Genomic DNA, 26,623 nt, shown 5'->3' with positions numbered 1-26,623 from the left:
ATGATGTCTTTTTGCTGTTCACATGTTTCTGCCTTTTGCCAGTCATATCAAAATAAAGTGTCAGGAACATTTGTGCTTCTGTTTCACAGAAATCAGATCTGGCAGGGTGAGAAGGCACCTTAGCTCAGTGGTAGAACATCTGCTTTGCGTGCAGAAGGCTTGCAGGTGTAGCCGCTGGAATTTCCAGGTAAGGTTGGGAATATCCCCTATCTAAAACTCAAGAGCCACTGTTAGTGAAGAAAATATGGGTGGTCACTCAGTATAGGGCAGCTTCCTGTGTTTCTGGATAAAAATTGTGAAAGAAACACATATCAGAAACACTAGGAGCCTCATTGTTGCAACAGCTCCACTATAAAATAAGAGTTCTCCAAAATGTAATGCAGGCGTTGGCTTCTCAAATCTAACTCACAATCCTGGATATGGCAACCCATGATGCATATCCAGGCTCCAAATTAGACCCTACTTCAATGCTCTACTCTTATTTATGCTTATGCCACAGCTCCTTGAAGCAAAGAAACACACACACACACACACACACACACACACACACACACGTTCTAGCACCCCCATGGCTGTTACCTTCCTCTGCAAGATACGCTACCATTTGAGCAACTAGCCAGGGGACATAGCCACCTGAGAAAGGAGAGTTTAGTCCCACAACACTGCAGCTCAGTTATACTGTTCCATGAGTCCTGCTTCTTGTAGACGAATATGAATAAAAAGAGCTTTTGGCCTTGGACAAAGCTCACATTGAAGGAGACAAGGATCTATTGATGTACGTTTCCCCCTCTTAAGTAGGAGGACAAGGCTAGACCACTTTGAAGGGGATGCCTGGGCTAGAAGAGAGAATTGCATGGAGGTCATATCAAGAGTCACCAGTGTGGGTGGCTGCGTGGGAGAATTCATTAGATAATCAGCGGTACTTGGGAGAAAAAGGCAATTAGCAGCCAGCAAGTCTGCATCACAGCAGCAGTAGCAGCAACATTTGGTGAAGACTTTGGGCTAAGTCTATAACAACTCTGAAGTGGGCAGAGAGCAGCCCTCATATTTGTTTGGAAGGGAATACCAAAACTGTCATTGGTGGGGTTTCTACCACCTTCTCTGTTCAGGTTAAGCCTTTCCCAACCCTAATGGCCTTCCAGATGTCTTGGACTATAACTCACATCATTCCAAGCTGCTGGAGCTGATGGGAGTTGTAGTCTACCTGGAGGGCACTGGTTGGGAATGGCTGCCCTAGGTATACTCATTGACCTGGCACTGCTTTTCAAAAGGCAGGTTGCCAGGAGCACATTTTTCCCCACGTTCAGCTAATGGGGAGAACTTTCCTTTTTCTGCGTTGATTCACAGTTCTGTAACTTCCATGCTTGGTTATGGCAATGCACACTAAACAGAGCTGCCCTTGAAGATGCTACAGAAGTTTCAGCCTAAGTGCAGTCCTTCTGACAGGTGTTGGAAGGCACAATCATTTCCAACCCAATATGTGTCAGGCCAGTTGCAAGGATTGTCAAATCACTTCTGGGTCCTGTTCAGGCTACACTTTAAAGGTTAAAGCCATTGACTTGGTGTAGGAACATCATGCTCCAAAGACCATCTCTGGAGCCCACTTGCCTGCTGTGGTCCTGCCAGAAAGCTCTACTGTGTGCTGTTTTTACAGTAAGCTGCAACAGTACGCCACCTTTTTGCTCTCTTTTCATAGTGAGTGCAAGACTGGTTCACTTCTGGTTGATGTTCTTCTATGCCTGGCTAGCTTAGATAGTTGGAATTTGTTGCTGCTGCTGCTGTTTTCATCTACAGTGGTGCCCTGCAAGACGAACGCCTTGCAAGACAGAAAACCCGCTAGACAAAAGGGTTTTCCATTTTGGAGGCACTTCGCAAAACGAATTTCCCTATGGGGTTGCTTCGCAAGACAAAAAAATATTGCGAGTTCCCGCGGGTTTTTTCCGCTTTCCCCCCCTTTTCCTAAGCCGCTAAGCCGCTTAACAGCTGATCGCTAGAAGCCGCTAGACCGCTAATAGCGCTAATCCGCTAAGCTGTCAATGGGCTTGCTTCGCAAGACGAAAAAACCGCTAGACGAAGAGAATCACGGAACGGATTCTTTTCGTCTTGCGAGGCACCACTGTATATACTTTTCATCTCTATGGAAGACTGGTGTGTGTGTGTATGTATATATGACTTCTAGGACAACCTGGTGCCCTGCAGATGATTCTGGACTACATCATCACCATCCCTGACCATTGGACATGCCGGCTGGGGCTGATGGAAGCTGTTGTCCGACAGTGTATAGATGGTCACAGGTCCCTTTCTCTGGTTTAAGAGCTAAGTCAATTTGGAGGTGGATAGATGAAAATAAATCTGGATCTAGGAAAAGGCTTTTGTCTGCCCTTGCAAATCCCTGTCCCTGTAGATATCTTTCAGGGGCAAAAATTAGCCCTGCTCTGTGGAACCCACAGTCTATGCAGAGCAAACCTGCCTTGTGTGCTGGAGGGTGGATATTGACACCTGCAGCTTGGTTGCTTCTTCCACGGAGTGATTCAGAGCTTGGAGAAAACAAACAAAGGCTGCTGTAGCATGGAAATCAGAGCTATAGAAATTTCTCCCTCCTTCCACTGCCTTGAAAAAGTCAGCTTGCACTGCTGACTCAAGAAGGAAAAGGCCATGCTGTAACACGGCAAATGGGAGGGCTTTCCACCCCTAGGAGAGAGGCACGGTGTTGACATCGCAGTCAGGTTTAGGCTGATGTTGATGAATGATGACTCACCTCTGACTTCAGTTTTAGATCTCTCTCTATGTGTATACAGGCCGCAGAAACCTGGCAGTGCTATTCCTTGAAAGCCCAGGGCTGCCAAACCTGCAATGCAGACATATTTGGGGGTGCTTCTTCTCTAACAGCCCCTGTTTGGGGTTCATTGCAGCACCAAGAATATGCTTTCCGTTGGACAGGAACCAGAAGAAGTGGTAGAGCATCTGGTTTGCATACAGGAGGTCCTGGGTTCAATCCCCAGCGTCTCCAAGTCAAACCAGAAAAGACCTTTGCCTCAAACTCTGGATAGCCACTGCCAGACCCTGAGCAAAAGGGACCAATGATCAGGCTCAGGCAGTTTCCTGGGATCCAGAATAATGCTGCATAAAGGACGATGGATGCATCCCTGGGGTCCTTATGGCACTTCCCTTTGGCTGAGTCTGAAATATATGCCAGGATGCATCACGTAAAAATGAGATGCATTTGTCAAGGGGGTTTCTTAGGAGGATTGCACAGTTCCACTAAAGCAGCCACGTCCTCCAGGCATTGCCAGACCACACCTCCCACTCTTTCCTGACAAACCCTTTCCTCGGTGGGGCTGATGGGAACTGGAGTCCCACAACATCTGGAGGGTCACAGGTTAGCCAGCCCTGTGTTCAAGGTACATTCAAAGATCCATGGATGCCCCAAGGGATACATAGGTTCCTAACAGCAGCCCAGCCTTTGATGAGGACCAATCCCTATGGCATTGGGATGAGTACAGCTGGATCGCAGAAGCTTTGCTTAGCTGAGTCATTCTTAGCTGCAGAAGGGCTGGCACAGATTAGGCTAGCTACAGTCAGTCTCTGCAGTACCAGATGCTGGAAGTCATCAAAGGGAAGATGAGTTTCTCTTTGCATTTTCTAAATAGCGCGATGCTACATCTCATTCTCATTGACATGGCAGGGGTAAGGGCTGTGGTAGGCTCAGGATTGAGAAGAAAAATCGTACCGTAAGATGTGTCACCGGTTGCTAGCTTGGGTGGCTTTTCAAAGGATTACACACTTATTGTTTATTTTCCTTACATTAGCATCCTGCCTTTCTTTTATAATGGAACCCAAGGCAGCATACATGAGGTTCCCAGGCTGCCTCCTGTCCAGGCACTGATCAGATCTTCAAGGTGGTGGCTTCTTGAGCCTTTGGACCATATACAGTGTCAATGACTATTGGCTGTGACAGTAAAACCAAATTTCTATGTTCAGGAACAGTGTGCTACACCCTTTACCTCCCAACCCAATTCAGCAGGGATATATATATAGAGAGAGAGGGGGGGGAGAGAGACGGGGGTGGGGTGGAGATGACTATACTGTGCTGGCTGGGGCTGATGGGAGTTGCAGTCCAACAATGTTTGAATAAACACAAGTTCCCCACTCTTGGTGCATCTATGAATAGTCAGGAGGAGCTCCTGAATTTTTAATCCATAGCTCTCTCCTGACCTGGTTTTACCTCAGCGAGATAACAATGTCCTGTGATACCAGATTAGTCCAGGGAATGTTTTCATGGTCATGCAGTACTCCCTTTCCATTGATTCAAACATGGAGAAATTGTGAAGTGGCTGCTGTACAGATTCTGTGTACAGCATGTACATGTGTACAACTTCTGCACATGTAGGCTTAGTGAAGAGGTTTAGGTGAAGAGGCTGGAGGCAGCCCACCTTATATTTTCACTATCCACAGACACAGAACTTAGTCAGCAGCATTGGGCTAATAACACATCCTATACAGCAGCTCTTTTCAAAACACCCATGCTCCCGTGAGCTGCTTCCCAATCAGCTGTCTGCTGAGAAACCCTTGCACGCTTCAGGGAGGGGGGGTGATGTCCATGATGCAGAGGGCCAGACTGGCTATTTGACCTTTCCTGAAGTTGGCATATGCAGCCTGAGAAAACATGGGATCCCGCCCACCCAGGCAGGCTGAAAGAGAGGCCTGATACTCTTGTGGACTCTTCTCACTGAGTTAAGTCTACATCCTTTCAAAGGGAGCATCATCAGACTCCAGGGCCATTAGAAAATGAGAGAGACTGAATTGTGAACTCAAAGCAGAGAGAGGGAAACTGAGCAGATCTAGACAGAGAGAGGGAGAGATGAAGAGGAGCACCCAGGACCAGGTGCCTCTTGCCTCCTTATAGGTGGTGGAAAGAGAAAGGATCCTGCCCACGGAGACTTTGCACCTTGCTGAGCACCCTCCCACGGGCATCCTGCTTTCCTACTTTCCCAACTCACATGTATCTGAGCTCCGACTCCCTCCGCACCAGAACTTCCCGGATCCTCTCAATTTTGAAGAGCTCCCCTTCAATGTCATCAATGGTTGTTGTGGAGTCGGCCATGGACACTATCTCATCCTCTGAGGGCAAAAGGGAAAAGGAACTCAGTTAGCAGATGGGATAGAGGTGGACAGGAAAGCAAGCAATGCCATCAGTGACTGGACTGGAATCGCTTCCAATTTATGGCCACATGGCTAAGAGGTTCTGATTTCTGTCAGGCTGCCTTATATGGCCTATGTGGGACCTGTGCACCTCCCCAACACTGTTGGACTCCGACTCCCATCAGCCTCAGCCAGCAAAGCCGAGGATGAGGCATGATGGGAGTTGTGGTCCAACAACCTCTGGAGAGCCACAGTTCAGTCTCATATCATTGCCTTCAACAGGATCTAAGAGCAGCTGATAAAATGGCATGAAAATATCACTGAGGAAATGGAGGGGGGCTGCAGAGAATTAGTTCCATAGATAGCAGCTGCTCCTCAGCTACACCTTCCAAACTCCCCTGAGGCAGACATATTTCTTTCACAGCAATGCCTGGGGGGCTCATGTTTCTTTATACCTCTAGAGAAGCACATTTCCCCTCCTATCTTCTTGACATAGTTGTCAAGAGTCTGGCAGCAATTTCAGAGCCTGAACTCTTATACTAAGATTACAGGGAATGTGCTCTTCTTAGCTTTTTTATTATAATCCCTTGTGGAATCTCTGAAACGAAACCAGTATTGCTGGAGACTGAATTATCTGTGCATGCCTTTTCCTTTCCTCGTAGGGGGAATGGCACTGTGCTATTATTATTGTGTCAAAGGTCCAAATAACAAAAGCTTCTGCTCTAGAGAAGACCCACCAGGGAGTAGCAGTTAGGACTGGCCTGCCATTTTGACTATGGAATGAGAGAGGTTCTCTTGGTTAAAAAGTTGCTCTCTCACCTACATCAAGCAAAGAACTCAAGCAAAGACTTTTTTTTGGGGGGGGGGGAGTCCACAGGTCCTTCAATAGGCGCAAGTGGGCAGGGTGAACAGTTAAGTTGCTCCTGTTATCCTTCATATTACAGGCACTGTCCAGTAGGTGCTCATGACATTCAAACAACTGCTCCCCAAATAAGAACGGACTCAGCAGTTGTGATTCTTGGAACGAGGGATGAAAAATAGTTATTTACTACAGTAACAAAATATTGCTGTGTACAGTTTTGGCTAAAATAATACATTGCTGTAGCAAACATGCAACCCCTGCGTACATTTCTTGCAGACACAGAAATGGACTGCAAAAGTCCTAGGAACCTTCATTGTTTCAAAGTTGTGAGTTTTTTCTTGATTTTCTTGTTTTACCTTCTTGTAAACTGCTTTGAGGTTGTTGTTGTTTTTTTACAATCAACCATAAGAGGAGCCAGTAACAATCATAAAGCCTGGCTCTTTGCATAATGCCAGGCTCAGAATTCATCCTGATTGGATTAGGGCACTTCCTGTATTTGAAGTGCATTTGATCTCAAATACATAATGAATTTTTACCCCCCCCCCCTACTGAGCCAAGGGCAGCCTTGAAGCACATTCTCTTCCCACCCTCACAGATGTTAGGAAGTAGCCTCATTGCAATGTTGAATAGTTGTTTTTGTTGTTAAATTTCTTTACCATCCTTCACCTGAGGATCACAGGGCAGTTTACAATATGAAAAAAGTTTCTATTGCTGAGTCTTGTACCCTCTGCTTTCTGGGGAAGGACTGTGCACCTGACTTGCATGTAACCAGGTTCCATCTCAGTCATCTATAAGTAGGTCTGGGAAAGGCCCCTGTCAGAAAACCTGGAAAACCACTGCCAGTCTGTGTTGGCAATACTGAGCTAAAGATGAACCAATGGTCTGATGTGGTTTGAGGCAGCTTCCTGTACTTCTGTCCTTTTCCCCCACCATGTGCCAGTACTGCTATGGATATTCTTACAAACCACCCTGGAATGGGTTTGGATGAATGGAAAGAAATGTTTAAAATAAAATGGGGAAAAACACGCATCTGCCTGAATGAATGGAGCATCTACCTGCAGTGAAAGTCTCCTGCAAAATTGCTCCTCCCTCACATACACAAATAGGCAGAATTAGTTGACATGCAATCAAGTCTGAACCCCAACATCATCTCTCGTGCTCTGTATTTTGCACTAACTGGACCAGTCATTCCTGAAGAATATTATTCCTTTGGATGCTGGGACAGACATGCAGCTGCATTATCTTTATACAAAGTGTATAAAGGCCATCAGTGCATCTCACACCATCTCCAGCTTCCTTGGCACACACTAGCAGAGCCAAGTGATGAGATCAATACTTCATTACTGGAACCAAATGACCTACCAACACTGGCCTGTGCCAGTGAGTCAAGTCAGAGGAAAGAGCCAGCCTCTGGCCTCTGGCCCTCTTTCCTTCCCTCCCCTGATACCTCTTGCATCTCTGCCCCCCCCAAAGGCTTGCACAGCTGCTTGTTGCAGCAGCCCTGGCTACAAGCTGGTGTCTCTGGGGCTGGCCAGGGGGTGCTTCTGAGGCCCCTGCGAGGCAGTGGGAGGAAGCACCTCTCTTTGGGTCAGAGGGGGCAGCTCAGAGACCAGGGATGGCAGCTGCCCAGAGCACTCCCAAGGAGAGGGGAGAAGAGAGCAGGCTGAGGAAACACTCCACAAGAGAGGGTATTTGAAAAAGGGTGAGAGGCTGCCAGCTCTGCAGGCAAGGGGTGACATAACTGGGCTTCTGAGCCCCACAGGGGTGCTGCAGGAAGAATGTAGCTGGGTCAAGGCAGCCGTGGAATCAAAAAGGTTGAAAACCTATGAGCTAAACAATGCTGTGATCTTTACTTGGGAAGAGAGAATGAATGAAGAAGATGGACTTTGGAGGAAGCAGATGCTGGCTAGGAGCCTAGCACCGCAGCCATCTCCAGCAAATCTGTTGATGATGGCCCCTAACCCTTTAGGCTGAGTCGTATAAGATGCTAAGAACTGCATCAGGTCCTACAGAAACTTAACACAGATGAAAGACCCTTCACTTCAAGGCAGATGACACACATACACACACAAAATGCACCCCCTCTCCCATTGCACTACTAGTCCACCCTAAAAGCTATAGCAGAAAATCCCATAGTAAGAGAACTCACAAACAAAATGCTAAACAGTGGTACCTTGGGCTAAGAACTTAATTCGTTCTGGAGGTCTGTTCTTAACCTGAAGCCCCACTTTAGTGGGGCTTCCCGCTGCCGCCGCCATGCAATTTCTGTTCTCATCCTGAAGCAAAGTTCTTAACCCGAGGTACTACTTCCGGGTTAGCCAAGTCTGTAGCCTGAAGCATCTGTAACCTAAAGCGTCTGTAACCTGAGGTACCACTGTATTCTTGTCCGGAACTGAGCTATTAACTTCACCTGCTGTGGTGGGGGTGATTAAACCACTGGCTGCCAACCCCATGCTGTCTCTAGCCTCCAGGGGGAGTAGCTCTTGGTTGGAGCCAGCTGAAGGCTTTAGGGATTGAGAGAAGGCACACCCATCCACACGATGTACTCTCAGCTTGTGTGGAGCCCATAGGAACCCAAGCTGGCATGCTACTTCCAGACCTGAGCTGAGCCACCTTGCGTAATTTGCCTCATCTGCCTGGGGAACTGAACTGGTTTTGCACTTGGTGACCCACTTAACTCAGCCAAGTGCCCAGACCCACTGTTTCAAGCAACAGGGTCTTCTTTGCCATGCAACCTGGCTGAAACAGGTAGACTTGGTTTGGGCAGCAGGTCAAATGTGCTATTCTCCTGATGGCAATATGCTTCTGTGTATCATATATATACATAATAAACACCCACCCACCAGCAGGGGCTGAAGGGGAAGGAACTGCAACATCCTTGTCCTGCATGCTGCTTTAGCCACTAGTCTACACTGTACCGAGGATCTGATAAAGGCATTTGTACTGGTAAGGTGCGGCTGCTTCTCTAAGCAACAGAAGGAGATAGCTGAATTCTTGAATGGGGAGTTTTGGCAATAACTCCTTCCTGCCTGTCGCTTGCCCGGTTATGCCCATTCACAAAAATGGGGAACTGACACGGATGGTATATAGCTGAGTAAAAAAGGAGTAAATCCTTACCTGTTGCCTTCATGGGGTATTGCTAAAAGCCATCAATTAACCTCAATGCCCCTCAGCTTCACCCTTGGGGACGTGGCCTTTCCTGGAAACCGCAAATCATGTGCATTTCTTGTTTTGGCCAGTTCTGTAATGCCCACACATGCACTGAGGCATCCCCCAAGCTAGCAGAGTGCGCCCAGCAGTCACACTCCATCCACGCCAGAGGCTCTTTTTGTGAATGAACAGAGACTAGAGCATCTGGTCCTCAGCCAGGTTTCTCTACTCATGTTTTCCCCGCTGCCTGCCGCTACTCAATGCAAACTTGCTCCGTTTGCACTGCCAGTGAGACAGACAGGTGGGGTCTCATTCATATATATATAATAACAATAATAGCATCACCAGGAGTGGGGGTTTTAGGGGGTGGGATGTGAACAAGACATCCATCTCCATCTCCACTGCTGCGAAACTTTCAAGGAAGACAGAAAATAGCAGACACCCAGCCGGCAAATGTTATACTGGCACACATACACAAACATCATGCAGATCTGCAAGGATTTAAGCCCCACTTCAGGGGGTGCAGTGAGTAACAGGGAGGGAGTTGGTACTTCGCTGCTGTGCCCCAGGTGTGCAAACTAATCTCACCTTTGCCTGCATCTGCTGCTTTCCACTTGGTTGACTCCAGGGATCCGTACTGGGTGGATGCCTTGGTTTCTTTCTCCATCCTTGCCTCTCGCTTGTGGGATGTTTTTCCCCCTCTAATCTTTTTTTCTTTGTTTGTTTAAATGAGCATAATTCCTTAGGGAGAAGGACTTCTAAAGAGCACACGTTGCAGGGAAGTCAGAGCCCATCCTCTGGAAAAGGAATGATTAAATAGAGAAACAAAATCAAAGGAGCACAGAATACCAGCCAAGCCTGGTACCTGCCCAGCAGCTGCTGCCTGCTAGTTCCACACCGAGATGCTTTAGCACAGCTGCCAAAAGATGAAATAGAATCAGAGGCTGCAGGAGACTAGATGTGGCTCTGTTATGACACCAAGAGCCGCCCTCTGGTGGAAATAAGTGCAAACTACTCATCAGCAAAACACAAGATAAACACAAGCAAAACACAATAAATAATAATAATAATAATAATAATAATAATAATAATAATAATATCTATTTCCTCCTGAAAAAAAAGTCCTCAGTGCTGCCCAATATACGTTTTCCCACTGACACTACATTCATCTCACCCCTTTTAAAGCCATCTAAGTTGGTGCCTATCACAACATCTTGCAGGACTTGCAGGATAATATCTATCTGTAATAATAATAATAATAATAATAATAATAATAATAATAATAATAATAATATTTTATATCCCGCCCTCCCCAGCCGAAGTCGGGCTCAGGGTGGCTAACAACACTAAAACAGTGCAACATAAAAAAACATTATAAAAATTAATTAAAATAAAAATTGATGGCAACCATAAACTAAAGTTTTGTAAAGATTGCCAAAGGAGGGAGTCAGGCTGCGCCCTGACCAAAGGCCTGGTGGAACAGCTCTGTCTTGCAGGCCCTGCGGAAAGATGTCAAGTCCTGCAAGATGTTGTGATAGGCACCAACTTAGATGGCTTTAAAAGGGGTGAGATGAATGTTGTGTCAGTGGGAAAACGTATATTGGGCAGCACTGAGGACTTTTTTCAGGAGGAAAGAAGGGTACTACTTTTTAAAGCAAATGAATGAAATTAAGCCCAATGTTATGAGTGTGGGAATGTTCAGGGAGGCAGGAGAGGATATATTGTTTAATTATATCCATCCCAACTAGTTAACACTAGTTCTGTAATTTAGCAGAGTAACATTCTCCTTTCTAACTTGTACAGTGGATAACATCTTTGCCAGGCTCGTTTAAGCCTCTAAAATAAGCTTCCTGGTAATTCCCCTTTATTCCCTCATAAAAGATTAGACATGACACAGTCTTGTATAAAAGTATAAAAGAGTTTATTCACACACATTCTATTCACAGATGGGTCCCAGAAGGCAGACATAAGCTATACACCTGGAATCTATCCCGTAAGGAGATAGCTCCTTTGTCCTCTCTTGGCTGCAAGCCAAGAGAGCATCTCAGGCTAAGAAGATGTCGCTTTTTCGAGGAATGGAGTCAGAGAGAGAGATGTCTGCATCCCCTGCGCTGTTTTGTTACCTGCATAGTTGAGGTCACGCCCATCTCTGGTCACATATAGAGGAAGTCTGTCCCAGCCCAGGAGGAAACAGGAAGTTCCAACTGGCTGGTCCAGATACCCCCTTTTATGTCCACTCTAGAAATGTTGTATTTGACTGCTCTGTGTTTCACATCCCACAATGAGGACATTAATAAGCAAACCATTCAACAGGCACTTTGAGTACAGGGCTTTAGAAGTGGTTCCTTAAAATCAAGGCAGCTAAGACACAAATGTTTCATTTAGCCATGGAGCTTCTAAACTGACCTTCTTGTAAATAGATTCCAGAGTAGTTTACAAACATTAAATAATCAACCAGTAAAACAGAATTAAAATTATAATCCTACACCAACATTTCTAAAAACCCTCACAGATGAAGCAATAAAACAACCCAAATTTGTGGAAGAAAAGGCTATATATGCCCATGGCTGGGAATCTTGAGAGTGAGAGTGACATTGCCTCTTGCGGGCTTCTCATAGGCATCTGGCCAGTGTCAGAATAAGATACTGGACTAGTCAGGTGTTTGGTCTGATCCTGCAGGCGTCTTCTTATGCTTCTGAGTAAACTCAGCTGATTGGCACTTTTCAAATGGATCCCTGATCTAAGTTGCAATTTGGCTGTGTTCGAAACCTTCCCCTAAATACCATGGAGCAAAGTATCAAATAAGTTACAGACTCATTTGTGTTTTTTATACCCTCCAGTCATCTCTTCCGCATCTCACCGAGGAAGAAGGTAGCAAGAATTCTCTCTTCCTCTGACAACACTTTTATAAGCTCAGTCTCCAAAATGAATGCACCTTTGCCTTTGGGTTGCTTTCTTCAGGCCAGGTTCCTCCTGCAGCTTTATTAGCTGCATAATAAGTAGGAATTCAACAGGTGAGGCTTGGCCTCCTACCCCACAACACCTGGCCTCCTACCCCAAACCATCAGCCTTCTTGTGTCTGTTGCCCTACTTCCAGCTACCACAGCAACTGGCTTAAATCTCTCTTCCTTTTGGCTTTCTTCTAATGCGACATTGATGGAAACAACGAATAGTCAAGTTTCATCTTCCTCTTTTATTTGTACAGTACTTCCTTTGAGTGCGACTTGTAATGACTCACCTGCCATGAAATATGCAAGTGAAGAGCTATTTACATTGATTGAGAGGTATTATGGATTTCTGCTTTTTACCAAAGCCCTGCAAGTTCCTTTATTTAATGCCTCAAAAGTATTTAGTCATTAGAATGTAAGAGCCTCACTAAATCAGATCAAATATCTATTTTGTCCAGCTTCCTGTATCCCACAATGGCACAACAGAAGCCTCCGGGAAGCCCAGCATTTTTACTACTTGAAATGTCCTAGTTACTCAGTCATGTGGCTTTCTGAAGTTGCTTTGCAGACAGATTGGAGTAGGAGAGGGAGTGTCCATTGTCTGTCTTGTTGATAGTAGGCTGTGTAGACTAGTACTATCTAGACTACATGATAGTAGGCTGTCTAGACCAGTGTTTCCCAACCTTTGGTCTCTAGCTGTTTTTGGACTACACTTCCCATCATCCCTAACCACTGGTCTTGCTTGCTAAGTATGATGGGAGTTGTAGTCCAAAAACAGCTGGAGACCCAACTTTGGGAAACACTGGTCTAGACTACATGCCTACCTAGACTTGAACATACAGCATCCTGAATTAAAGATACAGCATAGTGTGTCAACTATTAGCGTACACACTGTGGTTTCTTTCTTGTTACAACCACTCATTCACGGGGCCTTGAGAGCTCGTTTGAATGTGTATGTGTGTTCACTTTAACACTGGGCTTCCTTAGGCACTGTTTGTTGAAATTCCACCCTCTTGGGTCCACCTTTCCACCAGTTCCACAGGAGGTTCTGCCAGGTAATCGCTGCTACAAAGTCTTGATTTTCATGTGGCTGGGGAAACCCAGCCAGATGGGTGGGTTATAAATAATAAATGATGATGATGATGTGGTTCAAGCATATGGATAGAGGTGTAGACATTTTCAACCTCAAAATGCTTGTCCCAAATCAAAGGCCCCTGAGTAAAGTTAGAAGTCATGGGATAAGGCGGCTCAGAGATTACTGAGACAACAGGCTTTTGAGTGACTCTCAGAGTTAACTAAGAGCAGAGTTCAAATGCAGCACAGCAACTTTAAATCTTTCCAGAGGGCTTGGTGAAATTCTAGTGACAAAGCACACCAATGCACATTAACATAGGCCCCTCAAGCAAACAGAAATGCTGACATGCAAAAGGTAGTGTAAGCCAGGATAGGTTTGGATGCTCTAGTTGCAGAGAGGCAGCAAATTGTAGAGTCATCAAATCAGTCTGTTTCTAAATAAATGTCGAAACAATATCCTCCCTATAAATCCAGCTATTTAGTTTTAAAAACCAAACACAGCTGACCATACTGGGGAGAAATGCCACTTTCTGGCCTATGGGGTAGTGGATTTAAAAATATTTGTCTTCATGTTTTCATGAGCTAGCCTTTTGAACATCTTCCTCCTGAGCACAATGTCCTCAGATGCTGTATCATTTTTTTGGTGCGAATGCAGACTACTTGTCAAACAGTAGGAAGATATGCCAAACTCCACAGAGAAACATATTGGCTGTTTCCTGTTAAAGTAGAAACACCTGCAAGCTTATTATTGCATCTTAATTACATACATAAAAGCTAGGAGGCTCAGCCAATGAAAATGACTCATCTCACTAAATGAAGCATCACATGGAGCTCTCAATGTGTGTCATCTCAGATTTGTTTGGACTGCTCAACTTAGCATGGGAAGAGCACGGAGCAATGTTTAAATTAAGGAGATATTTGAAGGCTAAAGAGGCAGTCCCCTTTTCTGGAATGAATATAACCAAGAGCAAAAATGAAGGTATGTATAGCAACTTTTAGAGATTTATTCCAGGCAATTTACAAGTATGGGAATTTAAACTCATAATATTTGTGAGAGCTAGGCCTGAGTTTATGAGTCTGTAGATTACTGAGTATGCTGTCAGTATCAAACAAAAGGTGCTGGGCGGAACTGGTAGAAGCAAATAAGAAAGTTCAATTCACAAGTAAATTTCTCTTATGCACTTGACATATTTCTCATACAAACCAGGTAAATATTTGCTTTTGACTTCCGTATCAATCAATATTTATTCATATCTCATATTAGCAGCAAAAATATATCAATGCCTTCAGTTTATCAGGAAACATATAAGGAACCCCAACGATCTATAAAAGAAAGCCAAATTTCTAATCGTTGCATTATCAAGTAGTAATATTTCCTCACGAATAGCCAAGACAAAATTCAATTCCAGTGGTTCTCATCACAACAGGCATTTTACATACTGGAAAAATGAAGAGCAGTATTATAATATAGTAGCAAAATAAATGAAGTTACTTGAATAGAAGATCAGCACATGTTCCATCAAAGAGATTCAGTTTTTGAATTGCCTCATAATGTATTGATGGGGACAGGGAGAGATGAAGAAATTACACAGCTGCTTTTAAAACAAAATTTTGTGCATGCACACGAAAGCTCATACCAATGACAAACTTAGTTGGTCTCTAAGGTGCTACTGGAAGGAATTTTTTTATTTTGTTTTGACTACGGCAGACCTGTAACTAGCTGCTTTTAGTCATCTGACAGAAAAGGGCAAAATGAGACCAATTTTCTAAAAGCTAAGTAAACGCTACTTAAAGCATAGCTGTCAACTTTTCCCTTTTCTTGCGAGGAATTATAAAACATGAATTTTTATGCCTTAAACATACCAGATCTCAAACTTGACTCTAAATTCCTCACTGAATGTCTTTTGTGAGAATGTTTGCCAATTATGCTGAATCTTTTGAATCACCTGGAATGAGTTGCACATAACAAATACACAGTAATCGAAAATTTCTCTCAGCTTATACTCCTGTCAATGCATCTCTTTGGAGACATGGCACTGAGGCAATCTGTGAGACTGTATGCATGTCACAGAAAATTTGAATTCCTGCAAGAAATCACATCCAGTCTTCTGGATGCAAGTCTTCTAAACAACACATTCAGCCTTATCAAGTTACAACCAACACCTAGTGCTTGGAAAAGGTTTCGGGAGAAGGCAAACACTGAGAGGTGTTACAGAAGGCAATTTCTACGGTTACAAAGATAAAAGCATGTCTTGGTAGAAGGTGATGCAACCAGCACACCATATTATATGTTATTTGACCTGAACTCTAAAAACATTCAACAGAGGTTGCAATTTTGCAATTTGGAATGAAAACCAAACACACACACAGCTTAGTTTCCAGATACCAGGCAGTTTGAAAAGATGGCAATCAAAAATGTTTATTTACTTGCAAACCTAACTAAAATAATTATGGGATACCGAGATTAAAACAAAACTGAACTAGACTCCTGTGATCAATGCACAAGAGCAGAATAAATTCACAAGCTCAGGTAGCACATTGATACTATAACATATTAGAAGGTGGGTGAAGAAATCTCCATGTGGAAGAAGAAAAATGAGTGGGTTTACAGTAAAGATAGCCTTAACGTTTTACATAGGAAGGCACTGCTTTGAAAGCATGTTTGCTGCCCTGAAAACATATGTTGGAACAAGCTCTAGAAGAGATGGTTCTACATATTTCCAAGGCATTGAAGAAAAGCCAGAGACTTATGGTTTGACTGCTGACTGGCTAATGCCTGTGCTATCATCAACAAGATGGAATAGTAAAGCACCCCACAGCATGTTAAACTTTATGGCTGGGTTAGGTCAGAATGTTTGTTGCTCTTATCATGTGGTAAAATTCTGCTTTCCCTCAAAGCTAGCGGCACAACCTAGCCAAACTTTAGCTTTTTATGTCCTGCTGGCTTCACAGAAGAGTTAAACATGTGCTGTGCAGTGCAATTCTTCTATTTATGCATGTGTGCTCAAGATGTCCCACTGAGTTCGGTGAGGCTTACTTGCAGGAAAATGTGCATATGATTACATCATCATCTTTAAAAAGGAATTCAATAGGTCTTAAAATGCTCAGTTGCGACTGGATCATTCTCTAGGATTTTTGTTACTTAAGCGCATTAATGCACTGAGATGCTTAAAAGTTAGTCTTTAATGCTACTCATTACTAAAGCTATGTAATTAACATTAATACTGCCAGTCATCACTTGCTAACATAACACTGACATCTAAAAATGGATTTTGAAATTATTTCTACAGCTGCATGTAACAATTCAGGATCAAACTCATGCACATTAAAGAACACTGTGTGCAGATGTCATATTCCCATAAAATATCTTCACACACAGCTTATGTGGGGAAACTGACAAATATAATCAGTGGGAAGGAAAGCAGACAACATGATTACATGTTTATTGAAAAATTGTGTCAGTCTGTCCTTTACTGGAATAACGAAGTATGAGATGAAATCAATCAAAGCTTTTTATTTGGGGAAATACAGAAAACATGGCTTTTTATAATATAAGACCCAGTCAGATTTGCATTTATAGGATCTCTTTGTAATCCTTTAGTAGCTGCAGTATTAATATAACAATATTTTCTTATGGAATATATTTATGAAAATTTGAATAATTATAGTATTTTATGAGAACATCTATTTGACAATTTTATGAAAAAACATTCAGCTCATTAGATATAGGTATGGTTATTTTTGCTTATCTTATTCATTAACTTCTTGAATATTAATCAATTTGTAAAATTTGTACAATATATATACATAAATATCCTCATGTATATTAACCCCACTCCCAAAGTAATGCCAAATGTCATCATATACGGTACTTACAACCAAGCTACTGGGTTCTATTTTTATCAACCCGAGAAAGAGAACCTGGGCTAGAGTTATGCCAATGAAGGATTGGTCTATATGGAGAGGGACAGATTTCGTTTTCAATGGCTTCCACTGAGTTCTATGGACAAAGCAAACCAGCAGCATTCTGGGACACAGCTGAGAATGGCAAAACTTTTCGCAAACAGAGAGCAACCAGGGCTTTCACCTCAAACCATGTCCTTGTTTGCACTGGCTTGGGATTGTGGCACTAGGACAAATCATTTCACTGAGCAATTTTACCAGAAGACACTGGGTCACAAAAACAGATTTGCACCAGAGCGAGCTGTTAAATATGCAATCTAGAATGAGCAACAAATCTTCTTACTGATGAATGGTAAAACTTGCTTCTCAAAGCACCATATTTTCATAATACTGTTCTGCCTATCAGCCTCTGCTGAAGTGAAAACCTGCTAGGGAAAATTACTACTACATCAAAAACTTATTAAATAAAGTTCTCTGTAAGGACAGTTTATATTGTTAATTCTTGATACAAGTTGGTATTTACTTACAACACCACACACTTTTCCATACCCATAACTACCAATATGTAAACATGGGGTGTGGTCAATACTATTTTCTTAGCCAAAGGGCAACAACATTCAGAGCAACATGCCTAGCATTCATGCAAAACACATGAAAAGCAACTTGATAAATTCAGACAATTTAGACTATGGGAGTTTCATGACTTGAACTCCCAACATCTTTTTTCTTTTCAAAAGGTAGCTGGGCAAGGGACACCCTTTGCTCGTGTGGTGATTCACCAGTTTAATGTTCCTGCTTCATGAAGTTGCTATTAGCTGTGGAAGGGGGAAATTTGGGCATAAAACCTTTGCCTGTACATTGCCCTCTCCATGGCTATTACCACCTATAGAAAGATGATTTGGATCAAGGCTGTAGCATGAGGACAAGCTACTGCAGAACAGTAAAACATCCTATTCAAGCTTCCTCCCATCAAAGGCAACTTGTTAGCAGCAGCACAGTTTGCACTGGAGAAATGAAAGGAATTTTTCCAATAGCTTGAAATGTGTGACAATTTAAATTAAAAGGTGGATATCTCTGTAGTGTGCATTTGAAAGGCCACCTTCCAACTTCCCATGATGCTTCTAACATCCTTTTGAATCATGATTCCCCTATGAAATAAAGATATAGCTCTTCTCCAACACACACGTATAAAGCTGAAAGTGTATATTCTCTCAGGCAAACATGTGGGATTTGTAGCCCTCTGCATTGGTTAACTTGTTCCCTTGCCTAAGTAAACTGAAACAGTCAAACTAGATTATGGCTGAGGGCTGGATTCAACTAAACTGTTGCGCTAGAATGAGCCAACGCAATGAGTCCTGCTAGCACAATGGCTATTTCCCTCCCTCTTCTCCCTCTGTGTCTGCCACTCATTGGCTCTGGGGAGGACTTAGGAGAGGGAGGATTGTTCCATCTGCCAAGCAGAAATGCTTATGCTGATGGAACAATTATAAGAGCTTGACACTGAATTCCTCTCACAGTGTTTAAGCAAAGCCCTATGAGTACTAAAATATGATTCTTAATATCCATCACCTAAGAGAGGCAAAGCCTTACATCCTAGAAACTTTGCTTCCTCATCCATTGGGTCTCATGTTAAGGGGCCTGGAGTTAACTTGTACAACTCAGTATTTCCACATATGCTATTAATACAGGATAGAAAGTAGACAAGAGATTTGTGAACTGCATGTGCATTCTAACCAATGTAGATTTTATATTCACATTACAGATGTGAGATGTTTAAAAAGAAATGTTTTTACTGTATGGAAGTTCCCAGTCAGGAGATGAGAGATATTCTGAAAGAATATATTCTTTCAGAATAATACTGACCAAAGGAAGCCGCATACTTTGCCAGCAATAAAATCTACATAACCACTAGACAATTTTATTCCAGTATTGAGGCCCACTTATTTCAAGTGCTAGTTTCCAAAAAGATGTTGGATCCATATAAATAAAGAATCAGCACATTTGTTTCTACAGCAGTTTGTGCCCAATTGATGACAAAATTGAAAGAAGAGACAGCATGTTATCTACTAGGAATTAACTAGTAGTGAAAAAAAGATTAAATTGCTATGAATTACAACCTCCTATATGGCCAGCTGGGTCTCTAAAGATAACCAATTTTTGTCACTATTGAAGCTGAAAAACTATTAATTTCAGCAGAAACTAAAAGTCCCATTTCCTTGGATCATGAAAACTTAAATCTTAGAAAAGCAAATAAAATGCTACAAGTTTTGCAATAAATTAATCTTAGGAAAATAAAATCTTTATAAAATCTTTATAATTGCTTTCTTTATAAATATGTACATCATAAAATCCCACTGCTAGTAGAATGGCTTCTTACAGATTCCATGTGCATCATTTCTAATAGCATCACCCTATTCTTCCGAAGTCTGTTCTTTGCCTGACAGACCGTTGAAATGCAAGAATTTTACCAATTCCTAGTGAAGTTCTCGTCTTTCATAGCTTTCACCAGCCAGTCCCTTTCCTTATCATCATCATCAGAGTCACTCATATCACTAGAATCTGCAGCTAGGAGTCGGGAGTAATTAATTCTTTTTTGACGTGGCAACTTGGATTGGACAATCAAGAACAAGATTAACCACAGTATTAAAGTAATGGAACATGCCCGATAGAGCACTGCTAGGCCAAAGCTGTTCACAACAAACCCTCCTGCAAAACTTCCCAGACTGGCTCCACAGCCACAAGAGAGGCCCTGTAGGACAAGGTGGAGAGACCTTTCTGTGCCAGGAGTGGAAATGTCATCTGCCAGCATGTTCACAGCCCACCACAAGGCACCATTGCTGAAGGCACAGAAGATCTGGATTGGCAGCACAGACCAGGCGTTCCATAGGAAGGAATAGTAGAGCAGCTGTGCTGCAAGGCAGCTTAAACTCAAGGCAACTGTGCCACCAGCTGAGAGAGTCCTTAGTAACTTGCTTTTGAAGATGTAGAGCAGGATTTCGGCAATCAGTCCAATGGCCACTGAGAGACCCATGTATAATTCACTGCTGCCTTGGTCTTGCATTTGCCAGAAAAGAAAATTCTGCACAGTTGACCCAATGGCACCCGTGAGGAAGACAGTTACTGCACACAGGATGGTTCTGCCGTCGCTCCCAATCAGGTTTAAAGCTTTGACTGTTTTGTTTACATGTTCACTTTTTTTGGACACATGAATGGGAAAGAAGACACTGACAGCCAACGTTAAAGTTAGCAACATGGCATAGCCATAAAAATGCACTGCAAAACGTGGGATATTCGTGCTCAAGAAGCAACTCAGCTGATCCACAAATATTGCTACACCACAGACACCCATAGATGCTCCTAAGTAACTCCAAATCCAAAGATTTCCATATTTGTCTGCTGCATCAACAAAATCAAGGTACTCATAGAGGCTGTCCTCAACCATCCATCCAAGAGGTGCAGCCAGGAGCTCCCAAAGAACAACAGCACCTAGCACCATAAGAAAGGCCTGGTGCTCACTGTCCAAGAAGTCAGTTCCTTGTAGTAACCAAGAGCTCATATCCTGTGCTCTTTCCCAGCGACCTGACAAGTTTTTGAATACATATTGTGTCTTTTTAAGAGGTACAGGGGCTGTGTAAAATGAGAAGTTATCATTTCTTTCTGAAGAGTCATTTTCCACAAATCTTTCTTCAATATTCATATCAGCAGGTGGGATACTAGTTGCCTTCACAGGTCTGTTTACAGTCAGTGTCTCCAACGTTTGTTCTCCTGGGGAAACTTCTTTCCCAGAAGTACCAGATATCACACCATACGGAACATCAGTGAATTGCTGGGTACTTGTATCACCATCGTTGACACCACTGTTGATCACAGAAGGGATATTAATAGTGGAATAAATTTTGAATGGTGCATTTGTTACTATTGGCTTTCCAGTAGTAATCAAGTCCTTAGAGATTATTCCAAATGATTCAGTAGAGAGTGTTTTGTCATCAGAGGCAGGGTTAACATTCATTGCACTTGGACTGTTCACATTTACATCAGACACCTGGTTTGCTGTCAGTAATTTATTTGGATGCTGGCTCACATTACAATACCTATAGACAATGTCCTTGCTCGGTGGTGGGACAAGAGTAAGAAGCAAACTTGCTCCAACTGAGCACAGTAGTGATCCGCTGATGAGAACTTTTCTCTTATTGTGAGTTTTTGCTAAATAGGAGCACAGTGGAGCCCAAAGAGAAGTGACTAAGTGTTTTAATCCTATTATAATCCCTACTAATGGTGCAGTCAGTCCAAGCTGCCGAAAGTACAGAGTTAAAAACGGAATTGCACAGGCATTTCCTGCACCATAAAGAAAATGGAAGAGGCTAGCAAGAGTTAGTGCTTTGTTCACATCCCACTGGTTGTTTGTATTCATGGCTTCAGGTGCAGGCTTAGCTCCCAATTTTGTCCTGCAAATTAAAAAAGAAAAAGAAAGACTTGTCAGTATCGAATAACAAATTAGAAATGCCAACAAGGAACATTTTCACTTATTGTCAGCCACCTTGAAGTCTTGTTGTCAGCATGAGAACATTGTAAGAAAATGAAAACAAAAAATTATTTTTCTAGCACTGCAAAAAGTTGTATTGGTAATAAAATCAGAAGTGCAGTTACAAATTTCAAACAAACAAACAAATCCTACAACAATAGTTACTGTGCTCTGTTTCAGCCATAGAAACATTCCATATCAGATGCAGCTTTTTAGGAGTTCATGAAAAAAGCAAATTCAACCTGACTTGTACAAATCCTTCTTTACTCGCCAGAACAGATATTAGATTGCAATCTTATGCATGTTTACTATGTTTACCCATTTAACTCAGTGGGATTCGTTTCTGAGTAAAGTTTTTTCCTTCTTATTTTTGAATAATTTCTTACACTGATATTCCACTTTTCTTCTATCATGGCACCCAAGGCATTTGGTTCCCAGGCAACCAGCTATACAGGCACTGGCCAGACCAAAACCTGCTTAGCTTCAGCAAACTGGTAGCCTCATGTGTATTCAGATCAAACCTTGGGATGTTTATGTGTGTGCTGATAGAGCCTTTACAGATTACTATGAAAAGCATTTTTAAAAGCTCTACCTTCATACTAAGCCCTATCCAGTGCCAGTTGCATGACACTCCTTTCCTGCATAATGAAAGGACTTTTAAAAGGGTCTTGTAATTTATTAACTTTTTAAAAAAAGAAAAATCCAATGGGATTTAAACAACTCACATGCAAAATTGCAGCCCAAACCTTTTTAAAATTCACAAAAGGTCTAGCAAGCCTACCATAAAGCAGATTTTAAATCAAACACAATGGAGTGAGAGTGATGTCTTCGGTACTATGACTTGTGCAACAAACTTCCTGTTCTATCCCATAAAAATGAATATGCAAATAAGGGATGAATCATACTTTTCCTAGAGACAAAATTTTGCAGGTCGAGGGCTGGGAAAATGCTATATCATTACAATAGCTGTGTTTCCTTGAATAAAGTTCAACAAGTGAGAAAATGTGTGCATTATGAAATAAAACGACCAGAGAGTTCTCAAAGTATATAGCAGGGCATTGCTGAAGCTCATCTTCATAAAATCACTGATAGTCTACTACAGTGAATTTTGTGAGGATTCCCAGATTTAGTGGGCAGTGAACAGCACCAAGTTGTTATAGTTAGCAAAAGGAACTGACTGAATGCCAGACACATAAAATAGGTCTCTATGTAAGGGTGTGTGTGGTGTAGTATTTCAAGGAACAGGAAACATTTGCTTTGGGTTGCTACCAGATTGCTACTAGTCTCTGTTATTTCAGAATGAGTCCAGGTGGGGTGGCATCATTTTCGCTTTGTACTTCAGGTCTATGGGAAAATGTCAAAGACCAGCAGCACTGCCATGCAACAGAGCAGAATGAAATCCAGGATTTTTAGCCTTTAAAGAGAAACGCGAAGGTGTTTTGTAGAAGCACGATGCACTGTGTGTCATTTTCCTTGGCACGACTGCTCTGCCAACTGAAGCGGCTGTGTAAAATAAACAGGCAAAAAACATGCTCTGCTGCTGACCATTAGTTTTCAGCGACCTGTTGTTACTCGACTGTCCATTAAAAGCGATGGAAGCGGTACATGTTTGCCCGCAAAAGCATGGCTGCCTGCCAGCAAGGCCCTGGATCCCTCCCTCGCTTTTCCACACCGAGAACGTCGGAACAGTTCCTGAGGTGGCGGCCCGCCATCCCCTCACCTGCCACCCACACGGGCGACTACTTAAAAACAAGCCCCTGTCAGTCCCTGTGGGTAACGCTCCTCTTGGCCCCCCGTAGCCACTCATTCCCCCCCCCCCCCGGTTCAGTGGGGCGCAAGCTGCCCCCTGCCAACCCAGGCAGACACCCCGCCCACTCCTCCCCATAGCAAGTGGGGCCTGGGGAACTCCCCCAGCCTCCCACCCCTCTCCCCCCGCACCTCGCGCGGGTTGCCATGGCAACCGCCGCCAGCGCCTGCCCCTCTCGTGCCGAACTGCCTCTTACAATGCGCGCGCGGAGCCTCCCATACCTGAGAGGAGGGCGCGGGGGGCGCGGGGGCGGGGGAAGGCGAGACGCCGCTTCTTCCGTTGTTCCACGAGGACAGCGGCCTCGGCCTGCTGTCAGCGGGAAAGCACTCTGGCGGCGCATGCGCCGCGGCGCACCTGTCCGCCGCGAGAGAGAGCGCGAGTGAGCTGCTCAAGCCCCGCCCCTCTTTCACCTGCTGGCCTTGGCCCTTCGGAGAACTCCCGAGGAGCCCCTCCCGGCTTCGCTCGCTCGCTGCTCTCGAGCTCCTCCTCCTCCTCGAGGGCGAAAGTGGGCTCGGCGGGGGCGCCTCAGGGGGGCGGGGCAAGCGGTTGCTAGGAAACGGCGGGTGGCCTTGGAGATGATGATGATGAGGGTGAATTCTTATCCTGTGCGGTTCGCAAATTGACATTTCCAAGCTGTTCTGGCGTTGTGGTGCCGGTCCATCATATGTCTTCTGAGAAGTGAGCCCCATTCACTTCAGTGGGACTTACTCCCAAGTAATTGGATATATAATAGGACATTATATATATTTATATATAATTTTACACACACACACACATATATATTATAGATATATAATTAGATATATAAAAGGACCCTTGGGGCAGTCCCTCTGGACTCTCCCACTCCTCGGTTTCTACTTCTAGCCATACCTGTTAGAATAGGTTTTTCTTCTCATGTTTTGTCCCTTATTCCGATACTCTGTTTCATGTTATTTATATCCCCCCACCCCACCCTTCAGCACACCATGTTCCCCAAGGAGCTAAAATTAAAATGCCAAAAAGCAACAACCCCACACTAGAATTAATCAAATAATTAACCCAATTAAAATGAACAGTACATAAAACGACGGAGGCAGGGAAAATTACAGTGGGGAAGGTCACGGGGTTTAAAAACATTGAGAAAAATAAAAAGTCTTCTCGCAGAAAAGACAGTCTCTTCACCCTCTTTCAAAAGATGGGGGCACCCAAATGTAGGATCTGCATCACTGGAACCCATATTCCTACGGGCCAGAGAATAGTGGGTGAAACGGCATTTCAGATAGTTTTGATGGGATGCAAAAAGAAGCTGTGTTTAATCCTGATTGTTTTCTTTCTCTTCAGCTCACCATGAATTCAAGGGGCTTAAGTCTTTTTGTGGTTTTGCCTCTTGCTTCATTGATATAACTGCAGCAAATGGTGGTGCTTGGGACAAATCTATTAAAGCCAGATTTAGGATCAGCTACTAAGGGAACATAGGCCTTTCTATCAAAATGGCTCTTGTAATCCCAGGATAAAAGTTCCTAGATCCCAAATAACTTGGGGATTTATCCACAAACTAATCACAAGTAGCATTTGTTTTTCGTACCTGTTACTACAACTGGCCATTTGTTTTAAAAAAAAAAATCCTATAAATACCATGTGGATATATTACTTACACTGCATAATTAGGGTATATGACTCTTCTTAGCTTTGCTAAAGAAATCTATGCCAACTCCTTTGCAATGGAAGACTTTTCCAGGAATGACCGCTTCCCGCTTAAAACGGGGGGCGCCCTTTGCGTGGACGCGTGCAGCCCCTAGATCTGGAGCGGCTCCAACAGCATAGGCTTGGCTTTGCCTTCCCTCAGGTGGGATACCTGGAGGTCTCCGCCTACCTGCTGGATCCCCAAGTTGAGGTCCATTGACACTGATACTTACTACCATGTTATTTGCTGTCATTATGCTGATGAAAACCACCAAGACAACTGAATTTTCTCTCATATATGAGTCATTTAAAATGTATTTTCAGAGTCTCTGGTTCTGCTCTCTACAAGTTGGCTTCCCTGTAATGAGAGGTATTCTTTTTCAAAGACGAATTAATTATTTACTGGTAAAGAATTGTACAGGTGGTTTGTCTTTAACTAGGTTTTATTTGGTTTCCAGTTCAATCTACTTGGTATTTAAGTAGTCCTTGGTGAAACACATGAAAGTAAAGTGATACACAAATGGACTTCTCTGGAACAGTAGGTAAAAATAAAGGAATAGTATAAAGTTTCAATGTACCTAGATTATTTTAATATCTCACTTATGTGGAATTACACTACAGTCACAAGCATATTTAAGGTAAAGGTAAAGGTACCCCTGCCCATACGGGCCAGTCTTGACAGACTCTAGGGTTGTGCGCCCATCTCACTCAAGAGGCCGGGGGCCAGCGCTGTCCGGAGACACTTTCGGGTCACGTGGCCAGTGTGACATCGCTGCTCTGGCGAGGCAGAGCCTCACACGGAAACGCCGTTTACCTTCCCGCTGGTAAGCAGTCCCTATTTATCTACTTGCACCCGGGGGTGCTTTCAAACTGCTAGGTTGGCAGGCGCTGGGACCGAACAACAGGAGCGCACCCCGCCGCGGGGATTCGAACCGCCGACCTTTCGATCGACAAGCCCTAGGCGCTGAGGCTTTTACCCACAGCGCCACCTGCTTCCCATCTACAAGCATATTTACTTGGAGGCAATAACTCCATTAAAAGCGTATTTACTTGGAGGCAATAACTCCATTAAAACTAATGCTGACTTTTGAATAACTATTGTTAGGACTGGGGTGTAAAGCTACAAGGAATACAATGGGATAATCTTAAAAGATAAACCTTCTATTCAGTTTTGATGCTCTTTGACTAAATATATATTTCCCCTGCTTCAGCAGCGTTGCATCAGATACTCACAGATGTATTTCAAATTTAATTGATGTGGGAGCTGAAAGCAGTTCAGATCCAACCAGACACAGAACTTTTTAGCTCTTCAGGTGTTACTGTTTGCAAAGCCATATTGTTGTAGCCTGCCAATAGGTAAGAAGGAAAGTGGAACACTGTATCAGGATTACAGAAGACTTTGGGTTGAGCATAAAGCATCATTAAAAGATATAAAGAAACCACCCAACCCCTTTGTACCTTTGCAGTGTTGCTATGACTGAATGCTTAAAAGCTTTCAATTGAAATCATTCTTTTATACTCCAGAAGCAATCATATATAATGTCCCACTTGGT

General features: G+C 43.4%; 2 protein-coding genes and 1 long non-coding RNA gene across 10 annotated transcripts in view; all 3 read right to left on the bottom strand.

Annotated features, from left to right (window-relative positions):
* The window catches only part of LOC310838495 (bMERB domain-containing protein 1-like), a 36,708-nt gene extending 12,840 nt beyond the window's left edge, over window positions 1–23,868 (bottom strand). The window contains exons 1-3 of one of the 3 annotated variants that reach the window (XM_083725988.1): window positions 23,819–23,868; window positions 9,743–9,951; window positions 5,001–5,121 (exon numbers count right to left, since the gene is read on the bottom strand). In XM_083725988.1, the coding sequence (XP_083582114.1) occupies window positions 5,001–5,121; window positions 9,743–9,821 (200 nt within the window). In that variant the 5' untranslated portion in view covers window positions 9,822–9,951; window positions 23,819–23,868. Of the gene's footprint in view, window positions 1–5,000; window positions 5,122–9,742; window positions 9,952–10,019; window positions 10,106–23,818 lie in introns of those variants that run through there. The other 2 variants (XM_083725987.1, XM_083725989.1) reach the window with 2 other exon arrangements.
* Window positions 1–26,623, bottom strand: part of LOC310838531 — a 77,596-nt gene that overhangs the window by 20,845 nt on the left and 30,128 nt on the right. The gene's annotated exons all lie outside the window — the stretch shown is intronic.
* On the bottom strand, window positions 16,671–26,424 carry MFSD6L (major facilitator superfamily domain containing 6 like). Of its 6 annotated transcripts, none has more exons than XM_083725835.1 (2): window positions 26,304–26,424; window positions 16,671–21,524 (listed from the first exon to the last, which is right to left on the bottom strand). In XM_083725835.1, exon 2 carries the CDS (start codon window positions 21,488–21,490, stop codon window positions 19,544–19,546), a length of 1,947 nt encoding a protein of 648 aa, XP_083581961.1. In that variant the 5' UTR covers window positions 21,491–21,524; window positions 26,304–26,424; the 3' UTR covers window positions 16,671–19,543. The 6 variants fall into 6 exon arrangements, with proteins under 6 accessions (XP_083581961.1, XP_083581957.1, XP_083581958.1 ...); XM_083725831.1 differs by lacking the exon at window positions 26,304–26,424 and adding an exon at window positions 23,630–23,844; XM_083725832.1 differs by lacking the exon at window positions 26,304–26,424 and adding an exon at window positions 23,605–23,642.

The sequence above is a fragment of the Podarcis gaigeae genome (assembly GCF_964106915.1).
Source record: "Podarcis gaigeae genome assembly, chromosome: 2".
Lineage (NCBI taxonomy): Eukaryota > Metazoa > Chordata > Lepidosauria > Squamata > Lacertidae > Podarcis > Podarcis gaigeae.
The sequence above is the reverse complement of the archived record's forward strand: the minus strand, read 5'-3'. Positions and strand labels throughout refer to the sequence as shown.

What these genes read in the sequence shown, in the direction of transcription:
- MFSD6L (XM_083725831.1), bottom strand. Translation starts at nt 23,748, where the DNA reads ATGCGCCGCCAGAGTGCTTTCCCGCTGACAGCAGGCCGAGGCCGCTGT. An exon ending in CCCCCGCGCCCTCCTCTCAG is followed by an intron (nt 21,525 to 23,629) that starts GTATGGGAGGCT and finishes TTTAATTTGCAG; the next exon opens with GACAAAATTGGGAGCTAAGC.